Source organism: Corvus kubaryi, unplaced genomic scaffold (genome assembly GCF_017639235.1).
Source record: "Corvus kubaryi isolate FWS band 111438036 unplaced genomic scaffold, C.kubaryi_AGA036_p1.0 split3-73, whole genome shotgun sequence".
Classification (NCBI taxonomy): domain Eukaryota; kingdom Metazoa; phylum Chordata; class Aves; order Passeriformes; family Corvidae; genus Corvus; species Corvus kubaryi.
Window position 1 is genome coordinate 6,972,971 of NW_024582091.1, and position 21,958 is coordinate 6,994,928.

General features: G+C 35.0%; 1 protein-coding gene across 3 annotated transcripts in view; it reads left to right on the plus strand.

Annotated features, from left to right (window-relative positions):
- Positions 1 to 21,958, plus strand: part of PHF3 (PHD finger protein 3) — a 40,090-nt gene that overhangs the window by 12,059 nt on the left and 6,073 nt on the right. For 2 of the 3 annotated variants that reach the window (XM_042016811.1, XM_042016812.1), the window contains 10 exons: positions 9,895 to 10,216; positions 11,265 to 11,442; positions 12,953 to 13,103; positions 13,230 to 13,386; positions 14,433 to 14,549; positions 16,596 to 16,727; positions 17,361 to 17,493; positions 17,994 to 18,186; positions 19,770 to 19,917; positions 21,021 to 21,110. In XM_042016811.1, coding sequence (XP_041872745.1) covers positions 9,895 to 10,216; positions 11,265 to 11,442; positions 12,953 to 13,103; positions 13,230 to 13,386; positions 14,433 to 14,549; positions 16,596 to 16,727; positions 17,361 to 17,493; positions 17,994 to 18,186; positions 19,770 to 19,917; positions 21,021 to 21,110 — 1,621 coding nt within the window. Of the gene's footprint in view, positions 1 to 8,755; positions 9,773 to 9,894; positions 10,217 to 11,264; positions 11,443 to 12,952; positions 13,104 to 13,229; positions 13,387 to 14,432; positions 14,550 to 16,595; positions 16,728 to 17,360; positions 17,494 to 17,993; positions 18,187 to 19,769; positions 19,918 to 21,020; positions 21,111 to 21,958 lie in introns of those variants that run through there. The other variant, XM_042016813.1, reaches the window with a different exon arrangement.

Genomic DNA, 21,958 nt, shown 5'->3' on the forward strand with positions numbered 1-21,958 from the left:
TTTAATATCAAATTGAAGATATTTGTGATTAGTCGTTTGCTTATGTGAGAGAAAGTTTTAATAGTAATTTTTAGACACTGTGCTTTAGAACTCCATACATCAGAGTGAAATATAGAACAATTACCTTTGGCACCTGGGATTTTTTTGGCATTTGTTTGTATTTAAGAAGCCCTTCTGAGCTTTATTGACTCATTGTATCATGTTTGAAGAACAAATACATGAAAATTCATTTACTGTGCAGCTATAATAACTGCATCATTGTGGCCTACTAAAAGAATTTAATAGTAGCTTTGCTCTTCCTGGTTGCTGAGGATTGCCTGATTGAAGGGGTGCTAAAATTTAGTTCCATGCGGTTTTATTTAAAAAAAAAAAGAATTCCTTTTATTTTTAAGACTCTACCATGTGTGTCTTTGTAAGGGTGTTTAATTTTAAGCAGATTGCATTTCCTTAGTTTTTATCATCTTGGGCGTTACCACGACAGCAGAACGGTGTGGGTAGCGTGTATTTCAGTGAATTGTTTACGTCTCAAAAGGCTGCTTTCTGGATACAAAAATGCTTCTTTGAATATTTTTAAAGCAAAATATGATGTTTGGAATTTAAACTACTTGATAGCTGTTAAAAATGCATCTTTGAGTTGAACTTGTCCTATATTCTTTGTGTTTTTGCTAATATTTTGAAGCATTCTATGGGTTTTCTTTTTTCAATGTCGTGTTAGAGTTCAGAAAGTCTTGATTTTTTTATTACTAAATGGATCTAACCAGTATGGGAAGATGTGGCAGTGACTCAACTAAATCTGCTTATTTTAGTTTATAACATCAAAGTAGCATTACAGGAGATACAGGGATACACAACAATATAGGATTCAACAAACCCAGTTTTGCATTGCCAGTTCTTACTGCTGCCAGAAGAATAATATAGTGTATGAATCACTAGCTGAGGTTGTATTGAGACAGCCCATGAGTTGCCGCAGATGGTGATTAAGGGTATCCTCAGGTTTGTAATGTCAGTCTTAAGTGGTTTAGGGTTTTTGTTTTGGAAATGTGTTAATTTATATGTTTGCATTGCAAAGCTGTTGATACAACCTGCCCTTTCAGCAGAAGATAATCAGATTTGCTAAATGTAGAAAGATTCTTAGCACATAATCACAGAATTTTTGTATATAGAATGTGACTGAGACACAATAGTGGTATAAGGAAGCTTGCAGTATTGAGCCTCATGCCTAATAGCAGAAAATTTAAGACTGTCAGTGCATCACTTTTTATCATCACTAGTCTAAGTAATAAAGTTCTCATTTGTTCAAATTACTTTACTTTGTAGCTGTATGCTACAAATAACTTAAACCTTGCAGATTCACTTGCTATCATTAAGATACAAGAGGGAGCAAAAGTTGTATCTCAAATGCTTTGGCATTTTGTCCTTGTTTAATTATTAGTGCAAGAAAAAGAAAACACTTTTAGTACAATGCAAAAGAGAAGAAGTGCAAGATGATTAATTTGAGTTCTCTCTCTTGGAAACCGATCAAAACCATCAACATTTATGGTAGTGAAAAGGGGGTTTTAATTTGCTGTTTGGACTAATTTTCAAGGAATTTTTGTTTCCCTTTTGAAACCAGCTAGATGGTCACTCTTACCCTTTTTTCTCTGTTCATTGTATTAGAGAAAATGAGAAAGTGTAAGACACAAATGCTATCAAATTACTGTTCAAGAAATATCAAAGGCAGAACTAAGATCTGAAACAACATTTATATTTATATTTATATCTTGCTCTATAGTTATTTCAACTTTGGAAATTTTTGTCAATGCTGTGGTACAAATTGCTTATAGGAAAAGAAGTTAAACTGAAGTTGCAGCCCCAAACAGGGGAAATAATTTGCCAAGAGCTTTGCAGGATGTCATGTTAAAGTAACGTACTTAAAATTCAGGATGCAGAGTAGTAGTCACTTGAACCTTTTGTATTCCCTGTAACAAATGCAAAGTCACTAACTTGTTGTTATTGTAATACCAAGCTTGGAGAATTGATTCAGGTTGAAGATAATGTGTGGAAATCGTGTAGTCAGCTTTCTTTGTGTACAGAATTCCCAAAGGGTGATGCTTACATAGGCCTTACACAGACCCAGGGTAATTCTACTCTGCCTGCTAGAACAACAGTAGAAGAATGATACTTCAGTGTTGTTTTATTTCAGATCAGTGTGTGACAAATGGAGTCAATTTATATCTTGAGGAATACATGCAGTGATTTGCTGGCCACATGCAAAGTCAAAGTATGCTTACCTTGTACTGCAGATATAGTGGGTTTGTCTGGGAAAGGGGGAATCCTGTTTTATAAACATGAGATTTGCACGATCAAAGAAGTTTACAAGTTATACAACATCTTTCTTTGTAAGAGGCAATGCTTGCTTGCTTTCTGTTAATAGGTCATCATTTGGCACCTGAGCTTTGAACAATGACTTCATGCTCTCTTTTCCATTTGTCTTGAAGTTTATAAGCTGTAACCATCATAGCTGTTTTATATATATTTTTTTCATTACTCACAGAATGGGTTGTCTGTTTCGCTTTAGGACTGTCTCAGCCTGTTTGCTTGATGTATTGTGATGTACCTTTGCTACATTACTAAAAAAATAGCTCTTTCATATGAAAACTAAACCTTGTGTTTCTGCACAAGTCAGGTAATGACAATTTAACTTTCTGTAATTTTCAACACATCTGAAAGGGCATTTTTTCAGTGCAGGGTTTGAATTGTTGTTACTCATAGTATTGTTTTCAACATGTTTGACTTTGCCAGTGTTTTCCCATATTACTGTCACATGGTTTCTAATCAGCTAATAACAGAAATCATATGCAAAAATTTTCATTCATCTGTCTGCAGATGAAACATGTATGTGTATGGATACGCATATCACATCAAAAAATGTTAGGCTGAAGTTACTACTCAAATTCCTAATGAATCCAAGCAGTGTTGAAAATACTAAGCTTTGTCACAAACAATAGTTACTTTCCCAGAAGACAGATTAAAGGTCTTTAAAGATAGTTGAATTTTAAAAATAATATTTAATTTCTTGGCATAGTGCTAGATGAAGATGGTAGCTCTGCAGACATTGAGAAATATAAGATTTCTTGTAACATCCGTCTGATGTAAGGGCTCGTGTTGTAAATTTCTCTGGTTTTCACCATAAATGTTCAAATTGTCTGCAGGCTGGAGGGCTGAACTGGTTCCTTGCTTGTACAAATAGACAAAACTTAACAGATATTTTTCAGATTGTCTCCCTTGTCAGTGGTCTGTCTTCTTTAACAAGAAGTTCGATCAATTTTGGATGAATAATTCATAAAAGACAACTTGAGATACTCTGTTTCTAAGCAAATGTTCTGGAAAGCATTATCACAAAGGAAGTTTGTAACTTTAATTTATTACTGGTGACTTCCTCTTGATTTCAACAGTTCCAAGTAAGATTTTTTTAATAGGCTGTGGGAGTTTGAGGATTCTCTTCTGCTGTTGTTTTGTGGGGGCTTTTTTCTGGTTTTGTTTTGTCGTTGCTTTGGATTTGATAATCCAGTTTGAGTGGTCAGACACAAACTGACCTCAGGCTTCACAGAAAAATTGATACAGGACTAGATTTTACTTAGGGTATTCCTTTCTCCCCACATTTCAACTATGCTTTAATATAGAGGAAAAGTTAGTAATGTTGTAGAAGGTAATTAGAAAGTGCTGGAGTTGATTTAGCAAAGGTATTCCTGGTCTCTTGCTTACACATAATTCTTACAAAATTTCTTCACAACTGTAGTACAGAAGAGTACTTTGGCTGATCGATGCAAACTGTTTTTACGTGTAATAAAGATTATTATTAGCTCATTTGTATTTTGAAAAAAGTGCTAATTGTCAGTAAATTATATTGGATCCGGGTTATCATACAGTTTGCACAGCCAATACAGAAGAGAGTGGTTCAGAAAGGAGCTTAAGGCTCCAAACTTGTAGCCATCCTTAAATTACAAACACGTATTTTTTTTTTTTTTTTTTAGGGTGGTGGTGCCTGGCATCAGTGGATAGTATACAGCAAACAATTTGTTGTGAGAACATTCTTCACAAGGAACTGTAATTAGAATAATGATGGTGCCTTAGTTCTAGTAAATGTTCATTAAATAGTATGACTATGCTCAACTATAGATGATGCAAGATATCATCAGTTTACAGTAACGGATGATGCTTTTAAATTTTCTGCCTCTGTTACTGCTTTCCTCCACTTTGAAAAGCCTTGCAACATTAAAAACTGTCATGCTTGTCCACCCACAGCTGTGGAAAAACAGAATGACATTATAAACAAAACAACATTGTAATGTATAATTAACAAATGGAAGGACTCCACTGTGATTTTTATTTACAGTTACATAATTGTATTAGTAGGTTTTATACAGATTATATTACTATGCTGCAGTATTGGTAGGATTATTATTAATACCAGTAGCATTAAGGAATCAAGCAAATGGATACCATAAGTTGTCTAAAATAGTTATAAAAAATGAACATAAATACAAACTGCTTATAAATGCAGTTTATAAAGCATATGATGCTTATCCTGCAACATGCAATGTGTGTAGAATCAACTGGTAATGGAGCTTCCCTTAATGATTTTATATATATATAAAATTTTTAGTGCAGATTTGTAATTAATGTTAGGAAATGTACTCATTTTTTTCAGGGTTTTGGGGAAGTTCAGTGCTTTAGGCTTTGCTGTCTGGCATATTTAATGAATTCATCTTTAGTTCAAAAAGCATAGGGTTGTTTGTCTTCCTGCTGCTTCGTTTTTGGAGAGGCTCCTGTAATATGAAAAGCAAAGAAAATTATGCTTTTAAGAAAGAGAAGAACCGTATATGGGATAAAATATGGGTTATTGAAATTTAGTACTTGGGCAATAAGTTTCCAGTGTCTCTTTTGTATGCTGCAAATTCCATGTAAAGAGATCTGCTGATAGTGAGTGAGATAGGTTTGTGGGGTTTTTTTCTAGAGGATCAGAACTTGAAAAATCATGTCACTTGTGTTAGACTTTGTCAAAAAGCAAACAAGTGGAACTGCTCATGTCTCTGTGCTCTGACAAGGTAGTGCAGATTTTTTTTGGACATACACACATTTCAATTGAGTTTTATATCAAGCCATGCTACTTCACTGATGTGGAACATACACTCTGCTGAAGCTGCCATGCCATGAGTATCTTGTCCCTGCTTCAATGTTGGCCAGACTGTAGCATCAGTGCAGCAGGGAAACAGTTGTAATGTTAATGCAAGTGTACAACAGATCTGTAGAAGATTGGTGAACAGTGCTGTTAAGGGACAGAAATGGAGAGGGGGGACTTGCTTTAAATACTGAAGTCTTAAAAAATGAACAGTGAGTTTACTTCTCTTAGATGAGTTTGGGGCTAGGGTGTTGTTTTGAATAGTTTGGTTTGGGATTTTTGTTTGGGGTTTTTTTTGGGTTAAGATTTGAGTCCTGTTGTGGTATTTTTTCCAATTACTATGTACTACAAACATGAAGAATTCAAGAGAAGCAATTGCTTCCAAAATAAATTATTTTTCTGTGGCAATGCAACTTACATTATTAATTAATTTTAAAATGCTGATTACTGGCCTGCACTGAACTACTCTTGACAGCTCCTGATTTTTTTGTCTTTAGTTTTACTCATGTATAGCTTTACAGTGAAAAACTGTGTTATGAATAAGGTGGTTTCTGCTCATTTTACAGTAATGAATTTCTCTGTAAGCTTGCTGCTGTTACATAACTTGAATGTATGTAAGTTAATTTTAAAACATGGCCCATATATTTGGAAAATTAATTGTCCAAGCCTGAGTTTTTCATCTAACAAATGAATGTAGTTTAGTACAAATAACACACCAAAGAAACTCTTCCGATCATAAGAGAGATGGTGGCAGGATTGTGTTGATTTTGTCTGTTTTTATGTTTCATCTATTACTTTCTGATTTCAAGGTGTCTCTTTTCATGCTGAGATGTGGACTACCAAGGGGATTCTTTAAAGGAATGACACAGTAGCATACTCTATGCAAAAGTCCCAATGAGCTATAGTACTGTCTGCTGTCACCTGTCAGTTATTTTTAAATTTTTCTTCAAAAAAAATTTTTATATTAAATTCCAATGAAAGCAAGTCTTTTATTGAATGTGGCATGATTTAATATTTTAAAACATATTTTTCTTTCTCTTTCAGCTTTGCATCTTTCAGTCCAGCCTTACAACATGGGTAAAAGTCCTGCACTTCAAATTTGAAGCTATCTGCAGTCAGAAACTTTGATGTTTTACTAGTCCAAGATATCAGAACCTCTTCAGTCAAAAATAACAACTGTACAAGAGGACATCCTTGATCCTTCAAATCAGGCTTCAGTTTTTCTTGACCGCCCCTATTTAGTCTGAGCCTTGCCTATTACCCAATTATAATTGTTACAAATTGTGGTTGTTTTGTGTGCAGATGAGTGAAACAGACCAAGATGTAAAAGTGGCCTTATGGTAAAAAGGATTATTTATATTGCTGGTATCAAAATCAGTATGTTCTCTCCCAGCCTCAAAAGTTGCAGCCTTGCAGTTGACTAGTATGAAAAAAAAAAAAACCCAATTAGTAGAAATAGTGAATTTTTTTAAGCAGTCAGCACTAGTATTTTTATTACTATTTTGTATAACTAGGTTTAAACAAAGCATTGTAAACAATACATTCTGTTTTATACTACAGGCATCATGGACATTTCCTGATTCTCTTTGTAGTCTTGGTTTCTGAATCTTGAATTCTGAAGTTTTGTTGTGTGTGTTAAAATATGGTGTAATTGAAACCTTGTTGTGAAGACTGGAATGAAGCCAAATGAATCTTCCATCTTCAATAGTTTGCTTGAATGACGTCTCTCTTGGTGGTAGTTTTAGTGAAGAATGATCTCTTCTGAGCCGAATTCATTGTAGGTTTTTTGACTTTTAAAATTTTTATTATTTATTTGATAGACCTGAAAATAAAGATCTAAGACTGGATACCTATCCTAGTGCCTTACTTATACACCATCTCTATTACCCCCTTAATATGTGTGAGCTAAGGTGAAAAATTCCATGTGCTGTCGGTTTAAAGCTGAGGATGTGCAGCATCTTGTGTATTTTAGTTTCATCTCTTCAACAAGTATCTCTTTTCTAAATATGAATCAAAAGTTTATTTTGGTTACTAAATGCTGCAGTCCATCTTCCTCATTTAACAAATTGGTCTCTGATGCCTGAATTTACAAACTGAGGAAAAAAATACATATATTTTTAATAAAAATTCAATTAATGGAAGTTGTGGCTTCATGATGGTGTATTCTTGGTTTCCTTTTATTTTTGAACAACAGGCATTAGTTCCTTAGGACACCAAAACACCTTTTAAGCATGATGCTATACTGTATGCGTTGACCTTATTTCAGCTTTTGCAGAAAATCTTACACGGGGAATTTTTGTAACCAGTTTCAGTGTTCCCAGGGCTTTACTAGTATTTTATTGCAGTGCTACAAGATGTGTCCTATGTAGAGCACCCACTGTGTGGACCCTTGCAGTTGTGAAATAAACACTCATATTTCCTGCCTTTGCATGTTTGGCTCTAGGCTCTTGGAAAGGAGCAGTCAGCTTTGTGTAGAAGTCCTATCTCTTCTTTCTTGTTTTTCTGTTGTGTTTATAAATGCTATGGTATTACTCTGCTGAGACCATCAGAAGTAATTGCCCCCTAACATTACCTTTCTTGTTTTGCACTTTGCTGGAACATGAACCTGAAAAGACTGAGATACTGACAAAATGTGAAGGAACCTCTGCCTTCCTAATTAAAATTATGAAGTAGATGAACAGTTATTGTTTGGTAGTGACAATTAATACTATTAATGTACTTGCAGCTCAGAAAAAGAAAATTAAAAATGAGAATATATTTTTCTTCCCAAACTAGTTTAAAAACCAGTTTCTTCAAATCTGTCAAACATCGTCTTAGGCTTTTTCTTAATCTGATGGACCTTTAAAACTTCTCAGATTCATTTTGCATCAAAACAGTATTTTCTTCAGCAGAATGTAATATTTTGAGTAGGGAAGGACAGAACATAAAGACAGATTTATTTTTCTTCTGTTCTCTTGTCTCAAATGTCTGCTGTTAATAAGGATTTTCATCTCTTTGAGATACCAGTAGTTTTTGAATACAATACCTGCATCAAGCCACCTGGAACATTCATTTACAGTTCTGGAGAATGAGGGTTGTTCTAATCACATCCTGTAATTATATGGTTTTCCAAAGTAGGTAAGTCAGCAGATAGCAGATCCTAGCCTGAGTAGGGGCATACATACGTTAGGAATCATTTGCTTAGAATCATCTTATGGAAGAGATCTATAAGGTATTAGATTAAAGAAATAGGGTTTTCAGGTCACTGTATTTAGCTTGTTAAATGTATTGCTGAAACAACCAGGTTTTCCTGAATTACTTTTTAAGTCAGGTTTGTCTTCTGTGAAATTCAAAACCTAGGAATTCAGTAAATAATTTTTCAGTATTAACAAAGAACTTGCACTTTCCTTAATACACTTGCAGTCTTTCTGGATTTTCATCATCCAGACTATATGTAAAAGTACATATCTTGAACATAGTTTATGTAAGTATAAAACAAAATGAAAAGAAGAAAGAAATAAAAATTAAACAAAAAACCCAACAAGCAAACAAAAATGCACACACAAACCAACAACAACCAGCCCCAGCCCCCCCCCCCCCCTTCCAAAATATAAAGGGGGAAAGAGAATGTAAGTGGATATTGCAAGAGATCTTCCTACATCATTTGAAAGCTGTTCCTTGTTGCCAGGTTCAGTATTTGAAAAAAATAATTCCTACCATGTAAGTCTCCTGAAGTAGACTTTTTTAGCCTGTGGAACTTTAAAATTCCACATTCCCAAATACTTGGACTAGAAATTGTACCTATCGGTGCAATTTGGTATTCATAATACCTGATGAAGTTTTCAAAATGCTTCCACTAAATGGTCAGAAATTATGCTTTTAGATTAGACCAGGTGATCTTTACAATGCTTTGAAAATACTGTCTGTACCTAAAGTTATTCTGTTTTTAAAATAATGCAGTTAAGTGACTTGTGAGTTGAAGGGTATCCTTTAAATATAGTCATTTTGGTGTTTGAAACATTCCTTAAATACCTATTAGCTCTGGATAAAATAGCTGAGTAGCACAAAAGTGTGTACCTTGTTTAAAAGAAAACAGTCACTGCAAGCTGGACAGGTGGTTTTGGAAGCCAAACTCCTGGCCCCATATTCACCAGTAAAGAGAATGAAAAACAACTTTCTAGAAATAATTTAGTAATAGTGGTCTAAGGAATGAGGTGTAAAGTAACAACTAATTTAGACTAGGTTGTACCCATTGTGTTTGTCAAAACATTTAAAGACCTCACACTGCTGTGGAAGATTGCAGCTGCTGCTGTGTTTGTGATGAATGATGACAATCATATTTGTAGGAAAGTGAAGGTAATATTTTGCAAGAAAATTCTCAGGTCTTTTCAAACAAGTTTACGGTTTCTGAGAGTTTTTTGGTTTTCTTTTTTAACATTCATAAGAACATTAATAGTAGTCTGAAAAGAAAGTTGATAGGATTTAGAAGCAAATTAGATGAACAGTGAGGTTTTGATAGTCTCTTGGACTACTGTAAAAAGCAAAAAGGCCAAAAAAATACCTCTCAGGAAGATCATACCATGTCGTAAGGCTGGAGATGGATGTAAAGCACCAAAGAAAATCGCTTGCTAGGTAAGAACAGATTGTTGAGATGCACAAATCAAAACAAGTATGGTATATCCTGCTGAAGGTGCTGTATCTTTCATAGTCCTCTTTCACAGTTTTCACTGACTTACATCTTATTTTGCTTTCAGGTTTATGGTAGGTTGTGGTAGATGTGATGATTGGTTTCATGGTGATTGTGTTGGATTGAGCCTTTCTCAAGCACAGCAGATGGGTGAAGAAGATAAAGAGTATGTGTGTGTGAAGTGCTGTGCTGAAGAAGACAAAAAAATGGAGTGTTTTGATCAAAATGTACCAGATACACAAGTGAAACTTGAGCATAAAGAAGAAAAAGCAATTGAGTGTGAAAAACTGGGGGTATCGAAGCAAACAGCTACTTGTAATCAAAATACGACTGAAAAAACAAAGCAAACGGAGGACATTGGGAAGCACAAAGTCAAAATCTTCAGACGGGTGAGTCTTAATGGTTTAAGTTCTCTTAATTACTGGGGTTAGAAGGTTTCTGCCTGTCCCACTGCCAGTTAATAGACCATGTTTCAGATGTCTTTGTGAATCTAATCTAAAACTTAAATTATTTGCAAAGTTACTTCATTTTCTAGCTGGCTTGACTCTTTCAAGATGGTATGGCTAAACTCTTCTTACATTGAGCAGGGATATGTGCATGTGGCATGGATAAAGAACATCCTGAGTTGGAAGGGACACATAAGGATCATTGAAGTCCTACTCCTGAGTGTGTATCTAAACCTATACATACAGGTGTATGTAGAAATGGTGAAGAACCTAACGCATTTTTCTTCCAGATTTCTAAATGCATTATAGGACATCTGTCAATTTGTTGTATGTTATAAGCTGCAGATATTTAAAGTATCTGTAAAACAATATGATAACAGTATTTTTAGTTAAACCTGTTTTTATTTCAGGTTGTATGTAGAAAAAAATGCCTAGTGCTTTGATTGGGGCCTTTCTACTTTTTATGTTTAATTTTACTAACCAAAGGATAATTTGCAAAGATTATTGAGACAGTTCTTTAGTGTGTTAGTATATAATGTCATATTCATGATAACAATCATCAGTAATCCTATCTTATTTCTGAGTAGTAGTATTGAAATTCTGGAATGTAAGCTGTTCTTTTTAATTTTGGTTTACATATGCTTTCTAAACATCAGTGACCTCTGTGGCTAAAACTGGTTAAGGGATGTTCATTGGTATCCCTGACTTTTTTAGAATAACTGCAAATTTAGTGGTTTTCCAACACAGAGCTTAAATGCAAATTGCCTGTGCTGTATCTTGAGCCAATATTTAAGAGAGATTGTTAAGCAATGCTTGGCAGTAATTTGGGATATTTTTCAGTAACTCTTTAGAAAATTATATGGTGGCACATACATCCAGGGTATACATTGTACAGTGTAAAAAGGAAAAAAAATGGGAAAAATGTGGTAATTACGTAGAGGTTGATTGTAGCATTCAGTAGCATGCTTACATATGTAAATGTTTATTTCAGGAATCTGGGGATGGGAAGAACTTACCGGAGTCCAGAGACTCAGATACTAAAAAAGGGCAGCATGTTCCTGCTCGGAAAGGATCACAAACTGCTGTAATTCCTCGGCGGTCCCCTGAAGATAAAAATGAAAAAATAAGTAAAGAATCCATTAGTACAGTGGAAAGGTCCACAAAATCAGGTACCAATGTTTGGGGATGTCCTCCATGCTGCAATTCACATCTATGTAACAGTAAAGGATGATAACTTTGTTTATAGCATCAGTTTTTCAAATCACATGCCATAGTGGAAGTGATGATGATCTGAAGAGCTGTTTGTTCCCATAACATTTATGATCTTTTTTTCTCATTTCTTTTTAAGTTTTTTTTAGTAGGTAAATGTGTCCTAGGTAGATGTGTGTTTGCTGTTTCAATAGTAGAGGATGCTCACATAATCAAAAGTGGGAGAAAAAGTACATCGACCTCTCTGTACTAAGCTTTATTTTACATTGCATGAGACTTTGAAATACTCTTTCATAAAATACTGTGAAATGCTTTGTATATATAAAACTGATTTCAGTGCTGTATAAATTATATTTTGACTTACTGATGGCTTTTGCACAAATTGACAAATAATTTTATCAACTCATTTCAAAGGGGAACATTATATTGCTTGCTGAGTCATCAGATTTTCATCTAAACGTCATTCGAAAAGTTGAAGGGACATATTTTCCCTCACAGCAACCTCCATCCTCTCCCCAGCTTCCTTCCAGGAAGGATTTTTCTTCTCAGATCATTGTAATGTGAAGTTTTTGTCATTTGGGACAGAAATCTCAGCAGCAAAGCTGGTGAGATTTTGTGTGAGAACTGTGTCTTTACTCTGAAACTCAAGCTTTGAATTTTTGTCTAAAAATAAATATAATTTAGCTCTTCTGGTCTTTGGCCAATGCTGATGCATTCTAGAAATCTTTATCAGTCTTCAATTTGTTCCTTTTTTTCTGAGTATAAAGTGAAAAAATTAGTATTATTTATTTCCCATGCTTTCCTAAATAGAAGGGTACTGCTGGAAATTCGTGACATGTTCACATGCTGACACAACTGAGCTTTTAGTTGACCCTCTGAAAATTAGTAATTTGGCTTTAATGATTTTAGTTTGATTAGTTATCCATTATTTTTATTATGTATGACACAAAACTTAAAATGACCTTGAGTGTTACCTGAATCAGAAGATGAGATAATTGAAATAATTTTGATGGCTAACAGATGCAGAAATGCTACGTTTAATGTAAAATGGTATTTTAAAGTAAAGCTTATATGTGCTTCATAGTATATTATTTCTCAGTTTATTCATTGAAAAATTAATCTATGCTGTTACAAAAATTCAGAGTCAAAAAATCATCCTTAAGATCAAGCTAATAAGCACTGGTCATCTTGGTTTAGTGTAGAAGAAAATACCATAGGTCAAAGGGCAAACCCCCTGTTTCTGCTAAGGAAGTTTTTATTCCGTATTAATCTAAGTAACATAAAATCCAAACCAAAGAAGAGAAAAACCCCAACCAAACACAAACCATCCATCCTGGGGTCCACTCCTTCTTGATGGTCAATTCTTAGCAGTTTAGAAGTAAAACTTCATGAAAGTAATTCCATCAGCGGCAAAAGTTTATAAATAAAGTTACTTCAGATTTCAGAATTTTTAACTGTGTGTTTTGATAGGTATGCATGAGAAACAAGAAGTTAAGAAAAAGAAAAATGAGAAAGGATCCATTAGTGCAACACACCTGCCAACTGTGCCAGCTTCCAAACCTTCTGCTGATCAGATAAGACAAAGTGTTAAGCAATCTCTTAAGGAAATTCTGATGAAAAGGTAAAGATATATTAAGAAATTAAATTACTAATTTGTGTTTATGAATATTTTCATTTGGAAGGCAGAGGAAAAATTGTTAATTATTTGGATGTATTTTGTAATTTTTGCTGTTGTGTTCTCTTACAGACTGACAGACTCCAGTTTAAAGATTCCTGAGGAGAGAGCAGCAAAAGTTGCCACAAGGATTGAAAGAGAGCTGTTTTCTTTTTTTCGTGACACTGACGCAAAGTATAAGAACAAGTACAGAAGTTTAATGTTCAATCTGAAAGATCCTAAAAATAATGTATGTGTGATTTGTCTGTTGTCCTTTGCAGAAATCATTGATTTGCTGTAGATTAAAGGAACAGTCTTCAATATAAAAACATTATAAATCCTCCTGCAATTTAACCTGTTCAGGGAGTTTTTTTAGGTTTCCTTGTTTTTATAGTTTTGTTTGCTCTTTGGGCACTCAGTGTCCTCTGTGTTCTTCCGCATTATTAATTCTCCAACTCCTTGCTCCCAGTGTACCTTTTTTTGTTTGGTTTTAAAGTGTAGTAGATACAGCCTGCCTAGTTTGTGTTTGTCTTTACTACTGATCTGTTATTTAGATATTCCTATTCCCCCCATAATTCTTTGATGTTTACTGCACTTACTGTTTTTCTGTCCAGGATCTTCTCGCTGTGCTTTTTCACACCCAGATTTCTCAAGCTTGGTCTTCACTCTCTATTCTGCTTTCTATGAACCCCTTGTTCAAAATCATACCTCCTCAGCTTCTGTCTTTTGTCCTTTATCAGTTATTCTGATCAAGTTGCTTTGTTTGTAGTATTTTGCCCTTACAGGTAGCCAACTGTAAATTGTAAGAACTTCTATGTTAACTTTTATCTAACAGCTAACTTCTGTTTTCTCTTTGCTCATACTGCTAAATTAGTTCGTTGTCTTTTTTTTACCCTAGGACTTCATTTAGTTAAGAAGCACAGATATCCTCTTTGGTACTTTCTTCTCTTTCTTGTATGATGCAGAGGATTTGCACCTTTTCAAAAAAAACAGCAAAATGTCTGAGTTACTGCTGCAGTGGGCATAAACTCTCTTTCTCTTTTGAAATGGTAGTTAATTATACATTGGATCATTAAGGGTATATGTAGATACATTGTTATGTAGAATAAATGGAGCTCTGGAATGAAGCTTTTTATGTTATAAAATCTAGTACTGCTTCCTGCAGTGGAGATAATTACAAACCCACACACTCCATTTAACTGTACAGAGCATGTTGCATGTTACTTCTCTGATTTATTTCCTGCTTCAAGCTGTTCTTGTCTTGATAGAAATAGTTACTTTTCTTCTTTCTTCTAGATATTATTTAAGAAAGTACTGAAAGGGGAGGTTACTCCTGACCATCTAATAAAAATGAGCCCAGAAGAACTGGCTTCGAAAGAACTGGCTGCTTGGAGACAGAGAGAAAACAGACATGTGAGATTTGTCAACTTATGTAGTTTATTTTATAACCTAAGCATGTTTAACTTCTGTTTGCAGGTTAAGTGTATGCAGAAAGAACAAAATGGATGTTGCACAAAGCAGCTCTGACCAAGCAGGAGGATGTCTATAATTAATTTAGTATTGAAAATCCAAAGATGTTGTTAGGACAGAAGTGAAAGTGTAGTCAAGAGTTTGAAAGGAGGAAACCATGAACTTTCCGTTGCCTTGCAACTTTGTTGCTGCTTGCTCTTTCTTTTTTCTGTCTCAAGAGTGAAGGCTTCTTTGTCCTTATTTTCCGCAAGATTTTAAAGCTGTTGCTGGAGCTTTATAAACACCAGTTTCTTAAAGAGGGAGAGAGATCTTTTTGGACAACCCAACCGAAGCAGACTGATGTTGTTTCTAACTTACTGCTGAAGCGTTACAAATCAGCCCCCAAGAAGAGCTGAAAAGCTGATCTGCCAGTCGAAAAAGCAGCCTAAAGGGACAACAAAGAAACAAAAAAACCCAAGAAAGTGTAGGAAGTTTACTAGGTTAATTTAAGCATGACTTCTTGAAACAGAAAGTCACTCTCTAAAACTGTGCTGAGAGTTTAGAAGGAGAAACAGGAATAAGAGGACCTGTATTATTTTTATAGAAAATTCCTTTTTGCTAGACATTGCCCCATTTATTGTGCATTTAGTCTGACGATAACTGCGGCTGCTTGGAAATGATCATTAAAAATTTTGTAGTTTACAAAATGTGGATTTATGTTGACAGAATCTTTGGTATTTATATTCCGCATCATAGAACCTAAAAGCACGATATTTGACTAGTGTAAATTCATCTGTGTGCTCAGAATGAATGTTTGGTAATAACTGATAAGGTAGAGTGGGATGCTGTTTCAGAGACTGCAGTGTGCATTGCAGTAGTAATTATTCCTGTGTTTTTTCCTTGTCATTGCACATTGTGGCTAGACCTGTTTATGAATCATGATAACTTTTGGTACTTTCTATGCAAAAACAGTTGTTGATTATCTTGAAGTTGTTTCAAAGACCTATAAAGAAGGAAAAGTTTGTTTATTCTGTATCTATCCAAAGTCCATTTTTTGTAGTGGATCTTTTTTACATTTATTTTTATAAACATCAGGGAAATTCTGAAAACAGACCATGCAAAATACTATTCCACTGCTATGAGAAATATCTTCCAAACAAAAGTGTATGCTGCTCAAAAGATTGCTGAAGGATCCCAATTATTTCAGAGAAATGCTTCAAAATTACTATAAGCTTGTAAAATAAATAGGAATGTATCGTCTGATGGTATTTTTCATGTTACTATTTAAGCAAGGCATTGAGACTGCTACTCACTATTTTTTTTTTTTTTCCCCCCAGGATGTTTAAAAGTATGTTGGTATTTTTCGGGCAGATAAAACAATCATAGGATCCTTGTTTCCTTAGTAAATCAGGCTTAAGATATTTGGGACAGCCAGCACAACCCCTTCCTGGTGTAAGAAATGGAAATGTGCTTTAAGAGGCAGTGTTAGAAATAATGCTTTATATATTTTATTTTATTGCAAGAAAGCAAAGCAGCAGTGCTGATCAGAATTAACATCTCCATTATTTTTAAGAATACCTTTAGATTTTTTTTTTGAGGTGAAGCATTAGGTTTATGTACTAAAAAGAAGCTCTTGAAAAATTATACAAATCTGCATATATTTATATCTTACCTTGTCCCTATTATTATGGGGAAAGAATGGATGTATTTTTTCTTTCTTATTTAGTTCTTGGGAAATCAGAATTGCCAGTACTTTAATTTAGGGTTGAAGGTTTGTTTTATGACTTATTTAAATGCATGCCTGGTAAGTACTTGCTTCTACACTGTAGGAGAAGTTGGACAGGCTGCTTGCATGTTTCCTTTATGAAGCTTCTTGACACTTGCAAAATAAGAATGTCTTACTTTTCTTCCTGGAGGGTTTCCTAATTGCAATACTATTAGCTCTTATATTTCTGGATTTCCAAATTTTACTGTATGGGAATAATTACACATAACTTCTTGTTTTCACAGACAATTGAAATGATTGAGAAAGAACAGAGGGAGGTTGAAAGAAGACCTATCACAAAAATTACTCACAAAGGAGAAATAGAAATAGAAAGTGAGACACCAATGAAAGAACAAGAGGAAGTAATGGAAATTCAGGTAGAAAAGAAAGCATGGCACTACAGTGTATTTAGTTCATAGACAACATGGTTATAAAGTGTTTCGTTTATGATTTTGTTGTTCAGGTCTATAATTACCTGTTAGGTCTGGTTTGAGTTTAATTTTTCTTTTATCTTCTTGGCCTAGTGATTTTGTTGATTCCCTTCCTTCTATGTTGTGTCTGTGACTGTATGATGAAGTAGTAGAAAACAGAAAGTAGAAATTAGAAAATATTCTAAATGTTACCTAAAGATAAAAAAAAAAAAATCTTCACTGAAATAGTCATTGGGCACTGGAATTATCTGCCCAGGGAGGTGGTGGAGTCACTGTCCCTGGATGTGTTCAAAAAAAGACTGGACATGGCAGTCAGTGCCATGGTTTAATTGATGAGGAGGTGTTAGGTCATAGGTTGGACTTGATCTTGCAGGTCTTTTCCAACCTAGTTCATTCTGTGATATTTGAGAATACTGATTAGTTATTGTAATGCATTTGTAGATTTTGTGATAGAACTTTACAGCTGAAGGAAGTTTATGTCTGAAGGGAGGATAACACCATAAACATTTTAAGGAATATTAGGAATATTAGAAGAGGGATAAAAAAAAGGCTAACTGAAATGTGTTTGACTTTTCTTAGGAACCTAATATGAAGTTATTTGAGAAGTCAGAGGAAGCTGAAAAGGATAAAGAAATAAACGAATCTGCATCTCCGGACACCACAAGTCAACATAAAAATCATCTCTTTGATCTAAACTGCAAAATCTGCATAGGTAATTTGGGAAAGCACATGAAAATAAATAGATCATGCTTCTATAATTTTCAGTCATAAGTATCAATATACCTCAAGAATTAAAATACATGTGAATTTTTACTTAGTTTGCTGACAAAGTTATGGAAGTAGTGTTTTACTTCATAATTTACAGAAGAGACTATTAAAAGGATAGTCTATTGGCATAAACTTGTCTTCTTTTTTAAAAAAATCAGCTTCAGAGAGTGAAATCCCTATAGTGGATGTACATACTACTGTTCATTCCTCATTTCTTTATCCTATGCCATTGCAGTGGCAAATTTATGTTTAATACTGTATAAACATATACAATGTATTAATTTATACATTATATAAATATATGTGAAGTATGTGAGTTTCTTATCCTATCCCACTTCAATGGCAATATGTAGTATTTCTGGTGTGTCTTCCTTGTGTTCAGAGGAAGTCCTCTTTTTGTTTCTTTAATAAAAAATGAAAGCCATTGCACTTGCTTTTGTGCAGGCCGAATGGCACCACCTACTGATGACCTCTCTGCGAAGAAGGTGAAGGTGTCTGTTGGGGTTGCACGGAAGCAGTCAGACAATGAAGCAGAGAGCATTGCGGACGCACTCTCCTCCACATCAAGTATTTTAGCTTCAGAATTACTGGAAGATGATAAGCAAGACTCATCAAAATCATTCACACCTCTCCCAAAGTAATATAAGCTGTAGAAACAGTATTTTTAAATGAAAGACATTATTAATCGTGTTAAGCTACTATGTCTAAAGCTGCTTTTTTAATGGCATTTCATTAATCCATTTGGGTACTTGAAGTTGTACACATTTTAAGAACAGAGTTCTCTGCTGGAGTAAATGATGTGCATTTATATACATAATGCTACATACATTGGTGTCATTGCAAACTTCTAATTACCACATAGTTTACTTTCCCCAAGAAAACAACGTTTTCTGGTGCAACAAGGTTTAAAAAGAGTTCATATTACAAAAAAAATCAGTATATGGATTTCATATTGCCTTTTGCTGTTAAGGCATGTAGTATGTATAATGCTTCATTTAAATGAGTGTGCCTTTGTATATGTGTATATATAAATTCAGGGAATTTGAGATTGCTCTAAACAGAGCATTTACACTGATAAATCAGGCTAGTTTCAAATTCCAAAGTAGTGCTTTTCTAGAAATGACGGGTAACAGCAGCTTGTTTGATGTTTTGTTGTATTTGCTGTCAGCTCTCTCTTCGTTTTCTTCCACACTCTGCTACTCGCTAAAAAGGAAATTGCAGTTTATGAGACTTTCTTTCTGGTTTGAGGGAGGCTTTTTTAGAAAAACATAAACTCCCAATTATTTAGAGTTGACCAGAGTTCATGCTGAAATTTTGCCTTAATCAGGGCAGTGTGATCTTTTACTAAGGACAGTGAACTTTGGTTTTTGAATAGCTTACAGCAGATTCAAGGTAATTTCCAGTGTAGACAGAAATAAACGTAGGTTACCCTGTTACTGTAACAGCACAATATCTGGTACTACTGAGCAGCTTAAAAACTGCTAATAGCATGCCTAGTATATTTTGATAGCAACATGTTGGGAAATGTTGAAATGTGTAATCTTTTTCATAAGGAAACACTCAGGTTGAGAAACACTCTCCTGTGAAATTATTTAAGTCATCCCATTAATTTTTTCAGCTGCTTTATTGACAAAACTTAGGCTTTTTTTCAAAGGGAGGAAAAATGGTTTTCTATAGGTGGAGTTGGGAGGAGGCACTTACAGGAGGTGTGGAAATGATGCATAGGTGAGAAGACATGAGGAGCCAGTTTGTGGGACGAGAGAGTAGGGTGACATAGGCGTTCAGGTGGTGGACTGACAGTGGTGGCACAAAATGTAGGAGATAGAAAAACAGGATAGGCCAGCAGGCAGTGTGTTGTCATCTTGTCCCTAGCAGGGGAAGATACTGCTGTCTCTGCAGCACCTGTGCGTGTTTGTGTCCTCTTCAGTAGCATTTGATAATTCTTGGACTAAACAACTCTTCTGTTTTTAAAAGATAGATTAGTGAACTAATGTGCTGCTTATCTGACTGTCCTTCCTGTACCACAGAGGTACTCCACTGGAAGATGAGAAACATGGTTGACTGCTGGTCTCTTTTTGTTGACCCTCAAATATGCTTAACTGAAAAAGAAAATTCTTGATAATACTGCATTTCTGTGATAAAGAAAAATGATGATTTACACTGTCTTGCATGATATATCATGTTGTAAACCAAGTGGGTTTTTGTTCATCTTTTTTTTAGGTCAGAAACACCTGGTACTGTGGAATGTGAAAGTCTGTTTCTGGCACGCCTGAATTTCATCTGGAAGGGCTTTATCAATATGCCTTCAGTAGCAAAGTTTGTTATTAAGGCTTATCCAGTTTCTGGCTCCTTTGAATATTTAACAGAGGTATTTACATTTATTGCAAAGAATGAACAATTCATTTATTAATTTTGCCAACTTGTTTACCTTATACCCTAATAATAGTATGATGATGGAAGACAGTGACGCATGACCATTTTACTGAATAAAGTATTTGTGGGAGGACATAGGTTAAGGTCTATGTTTGTAAGTCAAGCATTCATTACATGAACCTCTGGTTCATTTTCCCATCTATAACAGAAACCTGCGTAATGGAGTTTATTTTTTTTGCCTGTCTGGTGGCAGTTCTTGTCCTAACCTTGCGTTGTGACTAAATTGTCTCTAAAAAAAAAGTTTATGTAACGTTCTCTTCTGTGTCTGAGAGACAATAAAAGCATGCAACTGCTTATAATAGTTGTCTTCATGTCACAAAATATGGATCAGAGAGCTTATAAGGCTCCATTTTTCTTCTTGACAGCTACATAGGATGCATCACCTTTCTAATTAGGTGCTTAGGGGCTTAGGTCTTCTATTAGTAAGATTGTCTTTACTTTGCTGTAGATCTTCAGGGAAGTGCAGGCCATGCAGTAATCCTTAATACTAAAGGATTGTTATATGAGTATGATGCACTTTTCAAAACTCTTTGGCTTTATTTCAAAAAATTATTTTTGTGAAAGTCTGTTTCTTTTTCTTGGGAACAGTGAACTCAATAGTATCCATGAAGAAGTTACATCTGTATATACATGCACATGTAGGTTATGTTTTCCCCTCATAATGAAGATGTTGAAAGTTTATTATATACATGGGTTGGAGCTCTCATTGTGGTGTGATCTTATGGATAGTTTGAGTGTTCCAGAGCACAGTACAGTTACGTTTGCAGTTAATGTTACCAGAAGGAATAGTTTTGGCAAGGTATAGATGAACAGTATTGAACAATAACTAATTTAGTACATATCATTGACTTTGCACTGATATCTTAAAGGTCCAGAGTTTAAATTTTTTTTTCTGTTGTAACTTCTACTGATATTTTTAAATTATAATTTAAGAAACAAAAGAACTAAGTATGTTTTGAATTTATGAAACAGATACTGGATGAAGGACTTACCACAATATTTATGTTGGATTCATATTTCTGTTGTCCTTTCTCATAGGATTTACCTGATAGCATTCAAGTAGGTGGCAGGATATCTCCCCACACTGTCTGGGATTATGTAGAAAAAATCAAAGCTTCAGGGACCAAGGTAAGAATTTTACGTAGTAGACTTGCTGTTTAATATGCATCTTAGTCATTGTAAAGACTTGGTTTTTTTCTCTCTGAAACATTTGCAAAATAGGTGAACTTTAGGAATATCTCATGGTTATGTTGAATGGGATGGGTAGCAACTGCTGGCATTTACTTTCTTCCTACCTAACCTTAAACTGTCATTTGCTGTGTGAGAATACTTGTCTTCCTTTGACACAGTAACTTGCCACGAATGATTGGATACAACTTCACATCTCAAGTGTTACCCTTTCATTTTCAGTAGAGTTACATTGTGCAAAAAAATCCAGCTTTTTGCTGGACTTGTCCCAGTGTGTGCCAGTTGTCCTTGTGCTGGGAAACCTAAAACTAGGAAGTCTTTTCCAGATGCTGTTTCACAAGTGCTGGATAGAAAGGAATAGCCATTTCCCTTGGTCTGCTGGCTACTTTGATTCTGACACCAGATTGCAGTTGGCCTTCTTGGCATGGATACATCACCCGTTCATACTCAGCTTGTCCACCAGGACCCCCACATCATTTTATGCCAAGCCGTTTTCCAGCCAGTCAGTTCCCCAGCCAGTCCTGGTGCATACGGTTACTCCAGCTCAAGTGCAAGATGTTGCATTTTGCCTTTGCTGACATTGACAAAGGTCAGCCTTTTTTTTCAGCCTCCTGAGGTCCCTCTGAATGGCCGCCAGTCCTTCAGCATGTGCACCACTGCCCCTGCTTAGGTGCCATCTCAGTTTTGCAGAGGGTCTTATGTCCAGACTTCCAGGCTGTTCATTAAGCCATTAAACAGCATCAGCATCATCAACTCCTGAGCTGGGCTTTGGGTGTAATTCTGGGATC